At 43.9% G+C, this 20,146-nt stretch overlaps 1 protein-coding gene across 4 annotated transcripts in view; it reads right to left on the reverse strand.

Annotated features, from left to right (window-relative positions):
• The window catches only part of AGBL3 (AGBL carboxypeptidase 3), a 30,035-nt gene extending 23,761 nt beyond the window's left edge, over positions 1 to 6,274 (reverse strand). For all 4 annotated transcript variants that reach the window (XM_075749869.1, XM_075749863.1, XM_075749878.1 and 1 more), the window contains exons 1-4: positions 6,183 to 6,274; positions 4,888 to 4,948; positions 3,354 to 3,536; positions 1,696 to 1,803 (exon numbers count right to left, since the gene is read on the reverse strand). In XM_075749869.1, the coding sequence (XP_075605984.1) occupies positions 1,696 to 1,803; positions 3,354 to 3,536; positions 4,888 to 4,948; positions 6,183 to 6,254 (424 nt within the window). In that variant the 5' untranslated portion in view covers positions 6,255 to 6,274. The remainder of the gene's footprint in view (positions 1 to 1,695; positions 1,804 to 3,353; positions 3,537 to 4,887; positions 4,949 to 6,182) is intronic.
• Positions 6,275 to 20,146: the final 13,872 nt, after the last annotated feature.

The following is a 20,146-nucleotide window of genomic DNA, read 5'->3' on the forward strand; positions in this document are numbered from 1 at the left end:
TGCCTGTCCTATCCTATAGAGCTTCTCTTTGAGGAGGATTTTAGGGTTTTAAAAATTGTATTTATTGCTATATAACTTAGATGGCAAAGCTCCCAAGCTGGTGGTTTCTGTCCCAGGAACAGAAAGGAGAAGATTAACTCCATGGGGCTCCAAAGTTGTCCTCCTCCTCCCACCTGCTTCTGTCCCCCAGCTGGCTGCAGTGCCCAGCAGCCCAGTTCGCACAAGCAGTCTGCTCTCCCTGGGGCAAGCAGGGAAGGGGAAGTAAAGGCTCCAGAGCTCTGAAGTTCTCTGCAGGTCCTGCTACCAGCCAAACCCAAGGCTAGGGGGCAAAGTGGCACACTCGAGGCAGTGAACGTACAATGACAGTCACTTAAAAACTCACCCTGTAGTCAACAAATACTATTATTATGCGTATGTTTAGATACAGAGTTTTCACAGTGATAACAAGCACTCATATTCTGCTGCAGCTTGATGTTTGCTAGCCCAGGAATTGCTAACTGCCTGTAACTGCCTGCACAAAATCATTCCTCAGGAGCAGGAGGGAGAACTGGCCATACTAAAAGGTTTTCACCTCCTTGGTTGGAAAGTTTCATTAATGCAAGTCTGAAAACCATGATACCAAAATACACACTTTACTGGAGAGTTGTACAGGCTGAAATAAGAACCACTTCCAGTCACACGTGCATGAAGTTCAAGTCAGTAATAAAGTACACGGAAGGCTGCATTTTTAAAGAACAGCAACTAAAGGAACATAACAGAAATCACTGTCCTTGTTTTCAAAAAGGCAGGGAGCTGGGATTCAAAGTGTTCCTCTACATCTTATCCCTTGAAATAAATTAGCAGGTCCAGCTGCAGAGTACAGAGGTTCTTTCCTAGTCACACAGCAATTGCCAGTTTTCTTGGACACCAAATGTAGCAACCTAGTAGTGACAGCTAATACAGCCATACTGCAGAAGCAGCTAATTTCTAAAGAAACATGATGTCAAAGAGTACCAGTGCTTTTCAGTATATTGTAAGCTTATACCAACTGTTTTGATGTCAAGAAGTATGCCAGCTCCCTTTCAGTTTTGTGCTTCTGGAAATGTTGTGGCCACTTCCTAGTTATCCTAGGATCGCAAAACTGTTATCATTCTTTCCTATCTATGTAGAAGTAGCTCATGACCAAAATCAACAACTCTCAGAAGTTCCAAGTTCATCCAAGGCAACTGGATCAACTCAGCAAACACAGGAAAGAATAAATAACTTTATAATCAACTGGTGATGGTGGAATAAGGCAATTAACTCCCTTCAATTCTGTCCAATTAATCCTTGCCAGACTTAGGAGCCTGTAATCAAGTACTGATCCAATCTGGCCAGATTTTGGTTAGAAGTCTTGACAAAACCACTACAGCGAACAGGATAACAAAATATTCTCCCAACACAGACTTTAGTGTTGATCTTGCAGTTACACAGCTCTCATCTTTTTCAGTTTCTCTTTTGGCTGTTCAGTTATCTTTCTCCACTCATATTTTCACAAAAAAACTCATTTTGGGCTGGTTCATACTGTTATTCACTGAGAACAATGGCTTGAGCTGAGCTGGACTTCTGAGATAACTAAGAGTATGAGCAGAACTTTGAATTAGGTTCATAAAGGAGATCAAAGCAGGTGCTTCATCTACCTACAGCTGACAGCAAGATTTCTCAGGGTCTTCTCACCTTCTTCTCCCAGATAAATGACAGTGCCTTTGTCAGGAGTTTGGTATGGTGGCATCATCTCCAAACCTGTTGGAGTGTACAATGGCTCAGGGGCCGTGGGTGTCCAATCTGAAAAAGAAGAGACACGCAGAAGGAGTACAAGCAGGAGATTGCATTAGAGTCTTTATAATATGAAGGAAACATTAAAAAGTGGTTCATCCTATTTATACAGTTGCACATAAAGGAACAGGGAAGCCCCCTTTTGAATCTCATTTTTTGGATCTGTGAACAAATCTTCACTATAACTCCAAATAAAAATATATATCAATCTGTGCATGGACTAACTTTTGCTGTGCAAACTTACCTCTGTTCCCTGTACGGCTTGCTTACCATCAGTGAGGATGACAATGGTGAACATTAGACAGCATTGGTACCATTAAGAAAACAGATGGTCCCACTACAGAGAGAAGTCATTGATTGCTGACCACATCGATGCTGCATGGCTATAATGCAGTGTCCCCATGTAACTCGCATGACATCTACCCGGCATGTCAAAGATCTGTTGAACACCAATTCATGCTGACAGTAAGCCCTTCCTTACTGTAATACTCACAGCAGTCCTATCCCATTCCATTCAAGATAGTGGGATCTATTTTCAAAGGTAACAGAACAAGGGCATAGATGTCTCAGTCACACCTCTGTGCATTTTGAATTTCTACTGATTACTTGCAGATTGCAATTGGTTGTATCTATAAAGCACAAGGACTGTTCAAGTTTCATTATCTCATAAGGGGTTTGCAGTATGACTTTTGTACAGACTGCGTAAAAGCAGTTATTAGCTGACAATCATGTTTAACCATATAGCCCTGAAATATGGTACTGCCATTGCTAGTAACAGGACATGAGATTTGTACGGAATTTGCAAGACCTCAGGACTGAAGCTCGTCAGGTTTGCTTTGTCTGAACTTTTCTTTATCTGCCTGCAGCTTTATTTTACTTAATTTAGCTGGGACAACAATTTCTCTAGTTGACCAGGTATGTACGGCTAATCTGTTTTAGTTTATCTTTGTGTGGTACAACCACAGGCTTATGTGGGCAGCAATAGCAAGCAGTTGTTCTGTGTAGAAATCCAGACCTACAGCTGGACAAAACTTGTTTTAGGTGTAACAAAGAGAACAAGGAAATAATATCTAACATATGTAAAGAACATTGTATATGGTAAATTCAGATGTAACATGGAGCTGCAGACCGATGAAGAAAGAATAAGGTGTAAGAGTGAGCTAGCAAACACATGAAAATGACCCCAGAGTTCTTTGGATCCTAGAGCGAGGAAGAAGAAATCATCAATACAAACATATTTCTCCCAGCAAAGGACTCCCAAGGCCGACAATTCACAACAAACTACCTCTCCCCTCCACCAGAACGAAACCTCTGCAATGAAACCCTTAGGACCTAAAGGAGCAGTGGAAGGAGAAGCCAGGAAAAGGGTGTGAGTGAAGCATACATATAACAATTTTAACTGCATTATTATTTTTTCTGCAGCAATTAGATCTGGACTAATAATGATTTGTCTCTAAGATTTCACTTATACTAACAATAAATTCTTGGCTTTATTTATATGTAAGGTGTACTTTGTCTTTGCCCATACACAAGATTTTGAGCATAACGCAGTAACTTACCAATGTGCTCAATTCTGTCCCTGACAACTTCACATTGGTGTGGCCAGTGCACAAGGGAAAACTGACCAGCAGGTGAGGAGTCATCCAGATTCTGAGGCTCCCGAGGACGGGGTACCACTGCCTCTGAGTCAGATGATAACAGAATCTGGTTTGCCCTTGGGAAAAGATGAGCACAAACGGAATCTTTAAGAAAGTGAAAGAACGCTCACATCAGTCTCTCTTGCTCTTCCAAGTGGAAACAGACTGAGGAGATGATGGTCTAGTGGAGGGTGTCCCTTCCCATGGCAGGGGGTTTGGAACTAGATGATCTTTAAGGTCCCTTCCAACCCAAACCATTCTATGATTCTATGATTATCTACATGAAATTTACATAGCTAAGCATGACACAATAAAATTACATCCCACTGAAATGTAAATTTAATACTCCATCCTATAAATCACACTAAATTTAAAAGTAGTGTTGAATGAACACTTAATTCATTAAACCACAAAGCACATCAAGTATTCAACTGCAGCAGGGAATAGTTTATTTGGGTTCCTATAGAAAATGCTGGCATCTTTTATTATTACTGCTTTCATTACTAGTGTGTTATGGTAGGGCCTACAATCTCAGCGTCTGGGTCAAAATCTGTACTGTGCAAGAATATACAAATACAAAGCTTATTCCTACAAAATATCACACAGAGTGTAGGCAACAAGATAGTACTGCCTAGCATGACAGGAGAGGTAACAATCTGATGCTATCAAGAATTTTGTAAAGCAACAGAGACACTTGGAGGAGATGGGGGGTGTCTCTTGTCAGCAAGGAATTCTTCAAAGTTATGAGAAGCCACTTGAATGAAAACATGATAGGCAGAGAAAAGGCTTTGAAAAAAATCTAGTGATTGGATGATTGGGACTGCTGGTACTATGCACTGACCACAACAATGACCAGAGTTAATTACTTGTCTTTGTCACAGATATGAAAAGATCTCCTTTCAAAGCATTCCCTGTCCTTTCTACTATCTGCTTAGAGCATCCCAAAAGATAGGAGTTGGGTTTCATAGAATTTTTGTTTGTATTTGCTTTGGGTCTGAATCAGATACTGGCACCTGTAAGACTTAGTTTACCAGAAGAAAATTCTAATCAGCTTTAGACCTACTTCTCCTCACAACAAACAAAAGAACATAATAAGCAAAAAGTGCTTCATCTGAAGGATCTGGTTTCAAGTGTAGATGACATCATATGTGAAAAGTAAATGAATTAAAACCAAAACTGATGAACCCATTTTTAAGCTCTCATAGATACCTAACCATAATGGATACCTGGTTACTATAATGCCAAATCAATAATTGGTGATCAAGGGCATGCAGCAAGAAGTGACTGAGATAACTACTCACCTATGTCAAGAACCATAAAGTGTGACTAGACTTAGCTCCAATTTTGTTTAGAGCTTGACAGTTATGTGAACACTAATATCTTCCCCCCTTCCCCTTTTATTCCACCCTGTGGTCTTAGACGGAAAATGTAGGGGAATAATTGAAAGGGTTCTAACCTGTAAGAACAGCACACTGCTGACTGCCTTCTGTCACAAATGAGTTAGGGAGGTCTTCATCCTAACGAAAAAAAAATACTAAAATAAAATCAAAAGTTCACAGTAGGACAGCTTCCTTTTGTTTATTTTCAGAGAGAAAAGCCGTCTCTGTTTTGGTTTACTTTATGGCCTGAGTAAGAATTAGGCCAAATCTGCATAGTCAAGTACTCTGACATTATTCCTGTCTGTTGCTTAAAGGTGACACACTTCCACTTGCCCTCTCTTGTTTCCACAGTGCCTCTCTTGTGCAGTACTAGTATTCCTACTGTTGTGTGGAAAGCTAGAGCAGAAAACTGATATAAGAAAAAAGGTTTGGTTTTCAGCTGCCTGAATTAGTCCTCTGATACCACTCATCAAACAAGCCTACTGATGTAAGAGCAGGAGAGGCAATGGAAACCGATAGATAGGACAGCCCTTCTGGCAGCAGCCCAGGTAGATGCCACAATTACCCCAAAGCAATAAGGATTAGGACAGGGAGGTGAGGAACTTGATAGCGGGGAACTGAGGTGCAACGCTCGGCAAAAATTAAAAAAGCACCACTCTGCAGCCAAAGCGCATGTGGGCCATGAAAAGCAACCAACTACCCTGGGTTAAATTTGAAGCATACTGGCAAGGCAGCACAGAGACAACAGTGCTTGTCCCCTTCACGGCACTTAATACAGAATATTTATTTCCTGGGTTTTTAATCTAGTCCCCTTTCATTAACATAATATTCAATTAAAACCCGAATTTCCTTCCTGAAATATGAATGAATGTTGATAACATCAAATGCATTTCACAGCTGGTAAAAATACTCTTTATTTACTGCTCTGGTTTACATGTACCACATTTGCAAATATATTGCAGGGTTTCGAAAAACCGGCCAGACCAGTAGCTGATCAGTAGTTTGATTTTTACAGGTCAAGAACTGGAAACAGCTCACAAACCAAAGCACAGATAAAATCATAATGTAGGGGAGGTAGAGGATTTTACTTTGCTTACTAACGAAGGGCCATACTGCTCTCAGTAACATGGACAGTGCTAGGGATGAGCTCTCAGGACAGGGATTTAGGTAGCGTGATACAGAGCAAGGTCCCAAAATTGAGGTTATGGACGAGCATGCTCTGCGATGCACTCCGGGTGTCTGTACAAATGGTTTGCTAGCGGGGCTGCTTACTGATTTTTTTACAAGAAGCAATTGCTTCGAAAGAATTACAGCTGATTTCCCCATGATCTGGGACCACCTCAGACGGGGAACAGACGCCGACGGGACTTACTGAGCTGCCCTCCTCCCCGATGGCGAAGCCCTCCCCGTCCCGTCCCGCTGCCCGGCCGGCCAGAGAGGGCATGCCGTCGAGGCGGCGGTACCGCCGTGAACCCGGCCTCCGCGGGGCGACTGCCCCCCTCCCCCCCCGCCTTCCCAGCGGCAAACGCCCGCCGCTCCCGAGGGGGAAAACCCCGGGGAGCCGGGTCGCGGTCCCACGACCCAAGGGCCCAGCGCCGCCGCCGCCGCCGCCGCCGCCACGTCCCCCGCTCCCCCGCCCCACTCTCGCGAGAGTCCGGTGCGGCCCCCACCCGCGGCCATTGCGGCGGGTGAGCGCGGCCCGGGCGGCGGGATGGCGGAGCGTCCTGCCCGCCCGAGTCCCTGGGTAGCGGGGTCCGCCTTGGGAGCGGTGCCCGCCGCCCTGCGCCAGCCCCTGTCGCCGGCCGAGTCACGGGTTTGTGCCGCAGTGTCCCCGCCTGGCGAGCGCGGGGGTACGGCCCTGCTGACGGGGCCTGAGGTGCGGGCTGGCAGAGGCTGTGCAACGGCTTCCCTGCGCCTGCTGGGGCTGCTGCGCGCTTGGGCTGTGCGGCGGGAACACGTTTTCCTCCCGTTACACGTAAACCTGTGAGCGCAAACAGCATAAAACATTGCAGTAAAGTAAATGCAGTGTTGACAAACCCTGTGCGTATACATCAACAAGGCAACACCTTCTGTCCCGGTCTATTAACTGGCAACACGTACAACCTGGCCTGTGAAAGTGTAGCCAAAAAGATAGGCCTGCAACAAAGGCCTATTTACATGAGATAAGAAACTATTCATTATTACTTTAGGTAGAAGGCTAACGATTCTTAGAATGAGCACCTGCTACACATCATGATAAAAAGGAGGAGCTACAAGACACTTCAAGGTCCTTATGTACGTACTTTTCAGAAAGGGAGGACACTAATTGCCTCCAGGAGCATCCTTATCTTCCTAAGGCATAGAGCAGACAATTACCAACACCGAAGTATTGAGAAACTAGGGGAAAGGTAATTTGGACCAGGGTCCCCATGACCACTGACCCATAAGCCCCCTACCCAAATTATACCACCGACTCAAAAGATAGAGGTGGAGAAAGGAACTGAGCATGCGTTCTAGTTTGCATACTAGGCGAAGAAATATGAACAAAGTATTGTAATGGGGAGCGTACCACTTTGTAATCTTTGTAACATTTGTGTATAAATATGACAAGAGAACCAGCATTAGGTGTGCCTGATTTGAGGAACTATCCTCCTGACACCCAGCGCTGCAATAAAAGGAAATGCCTGCTTCTTAATGCTAAATTGGTGTTAAGGAGTTTTCTTTTATTCCCGAATTTCAGTGACAAAAGAGTAGCCACTCCTGGACAACACTCATTCCCCCTGTACAGCTGAGGCAGGGTGCTGTTACCTGTTTGAGGAGGCATGAGCAGGCAGCTCTGATGGGTTGTACATGGCCCATGAGCTCATGGACACACCAGGGGATACAGCTTCTCTGGGCTCTCTGTGCCTGAGGCAGGATACATTTCCCAGTCTTCCCATTCTTATTGTATACTACCATAGGTGCCTTCTGTAGAGTTTTAATAGCCCTTTCATGGACAGAAGATGTTCTGCTGAGTAATCTGTTTTCTAGTTTCTTGTTACATTCCAGCAATTACCCTATCACTTCAGTCTCATGGCTGCAATAATTAGATTTCCTATTTTTTCACAGCATTCCTTTTGTCTAAAATAGCTCGAAGGGGATGCGGGAGGTTGCACTGAGCTTTAGGTGTCATTGCCAGCACCACAGCAGGGCTGCAAACACCACAAGTTGCAGAATCACACAGAATCACAGAATGGCAGGGGTTGGAAGGGACCTCTGGAGATCATCTAGCAGGATCACCTAGATCAGGTTGCGCAAGATTGCATCCAGGCGGGTTTTGAATATCTCCAGAGAAGGAGACTCCACAGCATCTCCGGGCAGCCTGTTCCAGTGCTCTGTCACCCTCAGAGTAAAGAAGTTTTTCCTCATATTGAGATGGAACTTCCTGTGTTCCAGTTTGTGTCCATTGCCCCTTGTCCTGTCACTGGGCACCATTGAGAAGAGTCTAGTTTCATTCACACATGTAGTGTGAATCCTTCTTTCTTGGTGTTGTCTCTAAGAGGAGGCTGCCTTCTTAATTTCTAGCTTCCTTGCCATAGTTCTTCACCCTTTCTAGTGCCTGGATGGCTGAATCCTAAACGAGCTAGCTTCCAGAGCAAAGCCCAGAGCTAGCTTCCAGAGCAATGCCCAGGGCCCAGAGAAGTGCCCGGAGTCCAGAGGCTGGGCAGAGACCACACAGAGCCCAGTCGAGGAAGGGTTAAGCTCTTTGCTGACCAGTGCCAAATTCATTTTGGAGCCCTGCAGCTCTCTTGCTGGTGCCAGCCCCAGCTCCTGATGACCAGCCTGGCATCAGTGCCAGCGGTTCACCATCCCTGGCTGAGGGGATCAGTGAAGGAAGGCAGAGAGTGAAGAGCACACCTATGCATTGCTTTCCTAGGACAAAGTCGGTGGCTAAATAGAGGAATGAAGGCCCGGCAGAAAGGAGAATTTAGACAGGAGTTCAGGAATAACCATGATGATGGAGATCACAGTCACCTAAGCAAACTAGCTGGACTCCCTCAGCTTCCTCTGTTGTCCATGAAGGCAGGTTCTTCCGGAGAACAATACAGAGCACTAAATTTTGGATCTGCTTGGGTTTGCTCTCTGGAAGACCTGCTTTTCTTCCATCCATTATAGAGGGACCGGTGGAGAGTTCCTTGGCTAAAATAGGAGTCCAGGTTGGTTGAGTGTGAATATCCATCCCCAGGATTTCTGTAAATTACAGGCAGGCATGACTGCCCAGCGCCCTGAACCTTGCCCAAAGCAGGTCACAAAGGGCATGCAGTCATAGAAAGGACTGTGGGTGGTAAGCCTACTCTTTTACTGAGCAGAAGAGAGAGACTTTGAACCTGCCTCTTACAGTAGTGACATGCTACTGTGCACTTTTGATCTGTGTAATCACAGAACACCTGATAACTCCACAAATAGCCTCCAGGACTAAACAGTCATGGGAGTTTTGCTGTTTGCTCCCACAAGACAAATGCCATAAGCTCTGTATCAGCAATATGTATTATGGTTGTATCAATTTGTACATGAAATTGGGGATCACAGCTTCTTAACGTGTGTAGGAAAGTTACTTACTCCTTGCAATAATCACATTCCACGTATGATGATACAACCTCCTCTAGAGTCAGACCCTGCATTTTCAGCACTGGAAAGCATTTTATATATTTCTCTCTGTAGTGAAGTTGGTCCAGAGATGCATGCAGGTGTGGACAGTCTGTCGCATGCTATTCAAATGTTTGAAAGAAATTAAATCTCTGAAAAAAAAGATTTGAACCATGATATTTCCCTACTTATGTCAAGTCAAAATTGTGCTTTTAATGTAACCATATTTAGAGTATTACTGTGTGTCACAAGAAAACCTTTGTAATGTGAGCAAATAGCGGGAAAACTCCTGAAACAGTCCTTACAAATTATTGCAGTTTTTAGCCTGAAAAGTAATATTAACTGATCGATATCCTGTTATTTCCAGAATTGCTTTTTTTGTTTCCCAAAATGCCAGTTGAATATAGGATTTGCTTCCCTTATGTAAACAATCATCTCTGTAGTCTAATCACAAAACAAAATCAATCATCTGCTTTTATTTCAATTATTCGCTTTTATTTCTGTTGGCATGGTACTTAATCATCATCTCAATCAGAATCATGTTGCATTAGGAGCTGTGTTTTGCTAAGAGTCCACCCTTCCTTTCGAGAGGTGAACAGGAGAGGCAGGGAGGGCAGGGATAGGAGGCAGGAGTGACTTTGCCCGGAGAATGGAGTGGCACAACTGCGAATGGGAACTGTGTCATGAATCTGTCCTGCCCGCTGGGCAGCATTGTCCCTTACAGGAGCTGGAAAACGAGCTGCTGAGCTGGCAGGGGGAAGTTCACAGCCTAAACTTTAGTCTGGGGTCTCCAGGAACCTTTGGGTACCTCTGGTGAGAAATTATGTATTGCTATATTATTTCTTGGGAAAAAAACCCAAACAACAACGTTTGTGTTGATAGCAGCTTGATTTAAAATGTTTTCTTTAGGCTTTATATTACAAACTGTGTCAGTGTTAATTTGTTCCTGAATGAATCAAGGATGACAGGAGTTCAGGATGAGTGCACTAAAGCTTTGTTTGATATTAGAGAAATCGTTCTTCACAGATTATTCATTTGTTTTTAAAGCGTCTGTGCTATCTTTCCTTAAAAGAGTTTTATTTGCATTTGCAAAACGGAGCGATAGGTGCTGTACTGAGATCCTTGCGTTAACTTTACAAAAAAGGTTTTTGACATGTTTTTCTTTAATGCTACTTTTTCCATAGTGACACAGTTCTCCCGCAGTCCTTTGGGTTTGCTACTTCTTTCCCTAAAAAAAATCATTTCTCTCCAGCGGAACAGCTAAGAGAACAGGGGAAAACAGAATTAATTTTCAAAGGTTTCGGCTGCTGTTGTCAACCCAGGGAACGGAACAGCCGCAAGGTGGTAGCAGTCTGTAAGGGAGGGCCGGGAGATGGCTCTCAGCTTTGCTTGTTGATCCAGGGAGGCAAACACTGCCTGTGTGCTTTATGCCACACAGTAGAGCATTTGCAGTGTTCAAGCAGAGTTAATTTAGGTCTATTTTCTTGACTTATTTCACTCTGAGGTAATCCTGTGTGAGGTAGACCAATGGGGGATAAAACCATAGTGTCTCTCTTGTTGGCCCCTTAGGCTGGCAAGGATGCCAAGTGCAAATCTGTTTTAAAATTGCCAGCACAAGCTAGCATACGGGCTTGTGCACTGCCATGCAGTCTGTCTGCTTTTTGGGCTCTCCTAATGGCATCCAGAACATCGCAGCCCCAGGTTGCAGAGTGCTGACCTCCTACGTACTCCTTCTGCCGGCTTGGATCGGTTCAGAGTAATCTAACGGGTTAACTTCATACTGCCTGGCTTTGGGAGAGATCAGACGTCATCCAGCCTCCCCGGGCTGACATAAAGTTTGTGTTAATAGAAAAAGACAGTGAAAACTCCATCATGTGCTCTGTCTGATTTGACAGAAATGCAGTCATATGCCCACATGTGATCAAGATTAAATTTGTGCTGCTGAGTGATCTGGCAGTGTGTAAACCTCTATTAATGTACATGAAACCACAGTTTTGGGCAAAAAAATTATGTTTTTACTTCTGCTGCTCCTGCTAAGAGAGAAAAGAAGAGAAAGGGGAGCTTCTGACAGATTACTGGGGCAGGCAACTGCAGGGATCATTTTGGTCTGGGTTATGATTACCAGAAAAGATATAGGAGGTTGTTCTGTAAACTGTTTCACTGTGAATTCTGGGAGAATTTAATGCTTTCTTGATGCATGGGAATTATGGGAAGGTGTGTGACGACCGGCAGCACTAACCTATTTCTGCCCTGTATCTACTCTACATCATACTTGAGTGAATTTTTTGAGTGTCGGCAGGACTTAATGTAAAGACAACATTCAATTTACAGCATGATAAGGTTAATTTAACTCTGAAATGAAGATAAGCCCTGCATTTCTTGCTGCATTTCTGTGTATAAATGCTAATTGTGCTGTGAATAGCAACAGTTTAATTTGGGTGTGGTGCTCAGATGTGAATGCTCAGACACTGCAGCATGCAGTGTAAATCTTTTAAAGCAGAAAAAAAGGGTGTCAGTACTAGTACAGACTCAACGCTCATTGTCATTTGCTTACTGAGAGCCATAACCAACAGTTTGAACTGTCGTTTTCTCCGTGGAGTCCATCTTTGCTCTTGTGCAAGTTTTTCTCCTCAGTGCTAATGATTTAAACACCTTTTCATTGCTCAGTAAGACGCAGTCCCTGGAGGCAAAGAAGGAATGAAAAAATGTCACTTAATGTTGCACAAAATGAAGTTGTGGTTTGTATTGGGTCCCTTTCCCCCAGTGCTGCAAACATGCACACATGCTTTAAATGTCTTTCCATTTCTATAGGACTATTCTTAGGAGTACAGTGAAAAGTGCTTATGTTGAACATGCTACAGGGACAGTTTCGAAATAAATAATGTCCTCAGTTGTCCTGGTTCCCTTCATTCTTGTTTTCCTTTGGCTTATGGAGTGATAAAATGCAGCACTGAAGGTAACGGTCTAGTTTGTTTCTTTCTGATGCAATTGGTGATACATGTTTCTATTTCTGACTTAATTTCCCTGTTTTCTTTTGACTCCACAGTTCTCAAAGGTGCATCCTTCATTTTACAGAAAGCGAAGTGTTTAAGAATATATATTCCAGCTACTTTTAGCTAAATAAAAATAATATACTCTCTGGATACTTATACAACTGGCTCACTTATGGGATTTAGTAAATCTGTATGAATTTTTACAGGTATTTGAGAAGCTTTTAGTCAAGCAAGCTCCTTTAAATCCAGTTATTTCTGCTTTGTTCTTTTCTGTTCTTTCCAGATATTTTCTTCTCTCAGGCCATCTCATGAGCGTCACATCCCTAGCTGCCAATACGGATTCTTGTGTCCATACTTGGTGGGTTTTTTTGTTTTGGTTTTTTTTGGTTGGTTTTTTTGGTTGATTGTTTGTTTTCGGTGGTTTTTTTTCTTTTTTCCCCCAGCTCCAACGTTAATAAGTCTCCTGGGCTTTCTTTGAAGATTTCATCTGCAACTGCAAATAAACCCTTGTGTATTCTGATGCTTCTGTTTGTATTAAAAAGCCAATTGGCCTTGTTTTAAAGACTGAACAAAGAGCTCTTGAAGATAGATGGAGATGGGTACTCTACACACACCTGAAGTCAAACCTTGGAGTACAGAAAAAGTAAACAAAGTTTTACATTTTTCTGCCTTCATTAATGAATTGCTCTAAGCCTGTTGTAATGTTTTAGTTCCTTCCTGTGTTTACTGAGTTAAAAAGGAGTTCTGTATTTTTTTTCATTAGAAGAAGTATATTTCTTTCCCATTTTCCCCCAAACACTCTGGTTCTTGTATATATAAAAAAGTTCTCTCACATACTTAGAGATTATTTCTAATATTTGTCTTTGTTACCTCATTCTGTTTTAAAGCTTTGGCTAAAGCTCTTGAGACATGTTGCAACAACCTGAGATCACCCAAAAGGAAACTTGAAATGTTATGGTACAAACTTGGCCTTGCAATGTCAGAAAGTTTACAAGCAACAATATATGTCCTGTTCTGAAGCAACTCTGTTTTAACACAAGTGCTTCCCACAATCATGTTACTGCGTTCCAGCACAACCCCTTGAGAGAAATGGGTGATGGTGAGACCCTCCAGGAAATGGTTGGGAAAAAAAAAGTCAGAGAAAATGGGTGGTGACCATGCATGGATCTTACTGCTCCTGCACACATTCTCCAGGGATGGGGAATGTCTTTTCATTATATGGTTGTATAATACTTAGCACAGGAAAGCTTTGAACCCTGCTAATGGTTTTTGGGAATGCCAGTCAAAATTGTGCTATTTAACCAATGGCTATTGTAGTGCTTTGAGAATTTGGTTTGTTCACACAGGTTTTATTTTTATCCATATTCCTCAGCTACATATTGGTGTGACTCGCTGTCACTGCCATGCCAGGATTGGTCCTCACTGCATTCTGGACTACTTTATTTTTACATTCTGGGTATGGCACTCACCATATCTAATCACATGCATATGTCTGCATCTGAGCTAGGCACCTTAAGTTTTTTCCCTTGTCTGTGGAGGATTAATCAATGCAGCTGAGACTAGGGTAAGACTCATCTCATGCTGAAGCAGATGCCTGTTTGGTTAGGTGAATATGCCCTTCAGCTCCAGTGGTTTTATTGACTAGATCGCCCTTGGCAACCATGCTATAGATACCTAAAGTTAGGAGAGATGAATCCCATCCTGAGAGACCTCTACCTTGCTGCCTGTATAACTAAGCATCAAAAGCTCCTGTGTAGATGGTGCCTAATCCAAGCCCAAGGAGAGGGCTGGGTGCCGCAGAGGCTGTGTCCCTGGCCCAGCGAAGGGGCTCCCGTAGGTTTTCCCTATTCTGTGAACCTGTCGTAACCAGGCCCACAGAGTCAGCCACATTTGTGGCAGAGCGTGAACTCCAGGTAATAATCTTTCTCCCTTTTTCCCTCTGCCACATCTTCCCTCCCTGCCCTGCCCTGTCCTTCTCTTCCTTTTGGCTACTCTCTGCTGCTGTTCCCAGTGCTGTGCTTGTGCCTGCACTGCCTTCTACCCAGTCTGCCAGATTTTTACTGGTTTCACTGGGTTTACGCTGGATATTTTTCACTAGTCTCTTTCTAACTACAGGGGCAGCAGAAGTAAGAGAAATTGCTTCCTCAGCTTTTGAAATAGCTTAGGACATAAGACAAGCTGCACTGTGCCAGACCCAGAGTTCACCCACCTGCTGTCGCGTTTCTGATAGCTGCCAATAGTGAACGCTGGGCAAGGATGCAGGGCAAGCCCACAGTGGTACTTCCACTTTGCAGACATCTGCCTCAAAAAGATTTCTAAATCAGAGACACCGTATTGGAATCTAAATACATGAACCTTCACAAACAAGGTAGCAACATGGCAGTGGGTCTGAGGTTGACATGTCTAATCCCTCCTCTAACCTCGTCGCTCTCAACTGGGCATTGCTGGCTGTGTGGCTGGTTTGTAAACATGGGTTTTATTTACAGGAACCAACTCAATTACTTTTTCTCATTTTTAAAAATGAAATAATAACTAATTTTTCCTTAGCTATAAACTCCCTAGAAACTGGCTGTAGTTAGAGAGTGGAGAAATAGTTAATGAAAGCACTGTCATCTAGGGTGATAAGGGCCTTCTGTCAGGCCAGTGGTAGCAGGGCTGATGCATCTCAGTGTCAGGACAGACACAATGAGTTTGAGGCTTGCACTAAAAATTGCCTCTGATTTAATACTCGGTCATCCAGGACATGGACCCGCTGGAATAACCAGGCTCTGAAGAGCCTTGTGACTTAGGAAGACCTCTGTAAGGTGCAGTCCAGCCAGCAGTCTTCTTTAGGTCAGAGGGTACACCCCCAAATTGTAAAAATAAAGGCTGATCATAAGCAACATGGTGACACCAGCACTGGGAGGAACAGTGACCAACTTTCCAAAATGGCACAGAAATAGGGGAAGCAGTGGGAAAGGCTGATGGACGAAGATGCTCTGGGGAGGGAAAAGTTGAGACACCTGTTTTATGAAAGGGAATGTGGGCAGATAGTATGTGCTTACTGATGGCAAACTGTGATCCTACAGTACTGCATCAATAAACCAGAGCATTTAAAGAACAGCTATCCTAAATGAGTACACTGTTAAGGAGCATGAGCTTGAATTTACATTTCCACAGCATGCAGTGATAGCCTAAAGCCCAAGCCCTCTGAAGCTAACCCAGTGGTTTGTAGTCCTGCCTAACTCAATCTGGGTTAGTTAGTTAGTGTTTGAGTCCTGCCTGACTCAATCTGGGAATGACACCAAGCGGTCCCCTGGTGGAATGGCAAATAAATTATTTTGCTATGGCTTCTTTTAGCTGCTACATTTCTAATGTACCACCCTTAACATGGGCTGTTTTATGCTGCTGCACGAAAGCATGGAAAACATTTTGTTATTTGCTCATTTATTTCTTTATGCAAACTTGTTGTCTAGAGGTGATGTGATCTGTGCAAAATACTCAGCATCCATCCAGTGATTTCTGGACTAGCACATGTGTGGCATGTCTGTGCTTCATAGCTGAGATATCCTGGAGCTAGCTCTAGTTACAGCTGGAATATCTGAGCAGTGCTGTGCTGAGATAGCAGTCTGGATCTACAGAACAGTACAGCAGTTTCACTAGTGACTACATTTGTCTGCAGGGAAAATTAGCTGGCAGGCGGCTGTGCTGAGGTGTTAGGCTGTTTCCCAATCCAGAGCTATTCTGGTGGGTATTAACTCTGCGACCTTTGCACCAGGTTCTGTTGTACAATGCAGGCATGCTCTGTTGCCTGTTTCTGCACCAACAGATCTGTGATATAACAGACATCATGACAAATATTAACCCAGCAGAGGTTATTTTTGTCTCTCTGTTGCAAGATAGCTCTATCCAGATTAGGACAATATGGAGTAGATCTGGTGATTCTTACAGAGCCAAGAAGATCCAGGGCTGGCTGGCTAAATCAGCAAAGCAGATCTATAATGCAGAAAACAAACAGTTCAATAATGATCCTACTTTTAAGATGAAAGCAAAGCCTCTTGACTCAGTGAAATAACAACAGCTCAGATAAAGTAGCACTAGAAAGGTGATGAAACCACTGCACTAGCTTTAAGCTATCTGGCATGGATGCTGCTGAGGAAATTGGTGCAGCAGCAAGAATTCTGCATGGGCTGCAAAATGCTGCTGAGGAGCTATATAAAATCACCATAGTTTCATGCTTTAGCTGGTTGAAACACTTATAATCCAGAAAGTGGTATGTATGAATGTTGTGGTTTAACCTGACAGGCAGCTAAAACAACCACACAGCTATTTGCTCACTCGCCCCCCCGCCCCCCCCCCCCCCCCCCCCCCCCCCCCCCCGGTGGGGTGGTAGAGAGAATCAGAAAAAGAAGTATAAAACTCATGGGTTGAGATAAAGACAATTTATTATGACAGAAAAGGAAGAAGTAGAAAAAAATGATGATGATGATAAAATAAGAATATACAAAACAAGTGATGCTCACCACCCCCAGACCACTGATGCCCACTTAATTAGCGAGCCGCGGTCCAAACCCCCGGCCAGCTCCCCCTGTTATGTGCTGAGCATGACATCATATGGTATGGAATATCCCTTTGGCCAGTCTGGGTCAGCTGTCCTGCCTGGGTCCCCTCCCAGCTTCTTGGGCACCCCCAGCCTTGTCGCTGGTGGGGCAGCATAAGAAGCTGAAAAGTCCCTGACTTGGTGTAAACATTGCCTAGCAACAACCAAAATATCAGCATGTTATCAACATTATTCTCATCCTAGATCCAAAACACAGCACTATACCTGCCATTAGGAAGAAAATTAACTCTATCCCAGCCAAAATCAGGACAATGAAGCAGGTTCCTGCTCTTTAGGTGGATTCACATGCTTTTCTAGACTGCCTCCAACCATGGATGATATCTTTTATATTTTTCCAATATGTTACAAAAGTTTTTCTAATGGACTGTGAGTTTCTGCCCATCAAATTAAAGCATAGTGACAAGCATCTTGTTTGCCTTGGTTGTTTTTCCTGGACGCTTTAGAAATAGTTCGTGGAGTCCCTGGAGACTGTAGACCACGGGCTGAAAATCACTTAATAATTCTCTTTCCTGGTGCCTTGCTGATTCCTGGGACACAGCATCTCTTTCAGCAGAAAAACCAAGGTGATGCATCCACAAATGCATTCATAGCTTATTTGAGACAGAAGACATGTTTTTAGGTCAGGACATTGGAGTGTGCATGTCAAAAAGAACCTGATAGAGAACAAAAGGGCTAAGTGACATTTGTTGTATGATAACATATTTTTTTCTTCATTTCTTTTTGCATTCAAAACTTTTCCTTGGGAGGTGAGGTGAGGTGAGAGGTAAGTGAGTTTGTAGGGCAGAAAACACTGGTTAAACTTACTCTGCTGTGGCTAGTTTTATTTTTTTTCATGTTGACCTGGGGTTAGGAACAGTCTGTGGCTGTTTCTTTCTTCTTCAATTGTATTTTTAACTTTTGGCAAAGTCTCACAGTCTTGAAGATGCTTATTTTTATAGATTTCAGAAAACAAAATAAATAAAAACAAACTATTTGTATCTTTGTGCTTGTGTCATTCAAAGTCATAACTATGACTTTCACTGGTCAAAACAGGACCCAACAGCTGTTTTTTTACAGCTGTGGAGAGATTGGATAATACTTGATAGTGCTAAAGGTACAATATATTTTCCAAAAAGCCCCCCGTCTTTGCTTCCAGTAAGAGAAAGTTCTTACTTATGGGACAGCTGCCAAAAGATGAAACTCATAAGACTGCTTTTTTCCAAGTAAGTCCATACCAGCAGCTGGCATTTCCTACAGTGGAAATCACTGCTTCCATGTGGGGGGAATTTATACAGGGACACACACACATTATTGTGGATGAGTATCCTGGCCCCCTCTGTGCTGGTCCTGGCCCCAGACACTACAGTATTGCTCCCCTCCCGCATGGTGGGGTGAGTTGTGGGAGGCAGCAGAGCTCCCTGTGCTCTGCATTCAGGTGTCAGGTATTACTAATCCCATGGCCCCTCTTCCATCAGCTTCTGAAAACTTTCCGAATGTTTCTATGGATGAGAAACTTCCCTGTGTTTCAGTGGCAGTAATGGGAAGCTCTGTGTGAGGATGTAATGTGCTGCCACATGCCAGCCGTGGCTTTGCAAGCCAACCGTTAGGCTGCTGGGCAGTTCTGGCACTGCATTTTGGAAGACGAAAGCTACTCCAGCTACTCCTTTCCCCACTTTCAGCTGGACTTACAGGGCAGCAAGAAAATGGATAAAGGCTGGAAGATAGCAAAGGGCAGCGGGATGGGACAGCGATGCTGTGTCAGGAGGGTCTTCCCTTGGCACAGCCTCACCCACAATGATTTTGCATCAAGGCCTGAGAAGCATGGGCAGAGGTTTTAGGGCTCTGTTTTTACAGCCTCTTAAAGAATGCCATTGTCATAATGGCATTCTGGTGTTTCTGGATCTAAAAAGTCCAATAAAAATTTAAGTGGGAAAACATATCAAAGTCACCCTTATTTTCTGTATTTATAGCTCTAGTTCTCACAACACACCGCAGACATTACTGTCTAACCATACAAGGCTGTGTCCTCAGTAAGGACATCTCTGTGTTAAGGACGTTCCCCCTGAGTTTGGCATGGCCAGGAGCTGAGCGCCCAGCACTGTGTGCAGAGAGAGACCAGGGCACAGTCACCCTTGGATGAACAGCTGGCAGAACTAGTACAAGTAAGTAGGGACCCCCAAGAGAGCAGGACATGTTTGCCAGCCACCGTCATCCTCCTCCAAAGGGAGCTTAAAGGAGTCAGTTGTGGTCAGGGGGTGGGGATTGAGAATTGGAGGGAGAGCCCACTCACACACTTGCAGCCTCGCTGCTTCCAGCGCTGGAACAAAAGCAACGCCAGGTCAGTCCCAGTCTGTGCAAATCCAAGGGGTGGCCTTGCTTCTGCTGCTGGATTTTGCTCTGAGGGAATAGGGGTGTCCTGGCTACCTTCTTGTTAAGTAAACCTTACTGCTACAAATAAATTATTAGCATCTCTCTGTTTTGATGCCCACAGGAATCTGCCATTCTCCCTCTGATTCTGCTCTGTCAGGTGTGGACCCTGCCTGCCAGACACACTTACCCCATTCAAACATTAATCACCCAGTTTCTGTCCTAGGTTTGTCTTGCCAGTCTTTCTGGCCATTCTCCACCATAGCCTTGCTTTGAGTAACCTCTGAAATGTAATATCCTAGGTTAAGATATTAGTGAGCATGAGGCAATGTCTTCTGGTTTGCCATTGCTGGCTTAAGTGTTCAACCAACAAACTACCTTGTCTTCTCTAAAATGTTCCTCCTTGCTAGCTACTTCATGAAGGCGAAGAACTTTACCTCTCTGTTCATAGTAAAGCCCTCAGCCTCGTTGTTTCAATGAGCTTAGCTGGATTTACCTGCTGGGATCAGCTGCCAACCCTTGGAGGAGCCCAAGGTTGATAATCTGAATGGTTCTGCCTCAAAAAACTAATGTGGAAAAAGACTACTTGCTGGAAGAAAACACAGTTCCTTGAAATAGGGCACACAAGAGTACCTGAGCTTCTCCTAACAGCCTGGAAAGCTGGTCTTGCGACCAGTTGCAGTAAGTGTATGGTGACTTATGGCAGCAAGGTCAATTTTCAGCAGCAGAGATTCTGACCCTGTGTGTAGGGGAAGGCTGTGAAGTGTTACTTTTTTAATCTTGAATCTACTG

The sequence above is a fragment of the Balearica regulorum genome, chromosome 1 (assembly GCF_011004875.1).
Source record: "Balearica regulorum gibbericeps isolate bBalReg1 chromosome 1, bBalReg1.pri, whole genome shotgun sequence".
NCBI lineage: Eukaryota > Metazoa > Chordata > Aves > Gruiformes > Gruidae > Balearica > Balearica regulorum.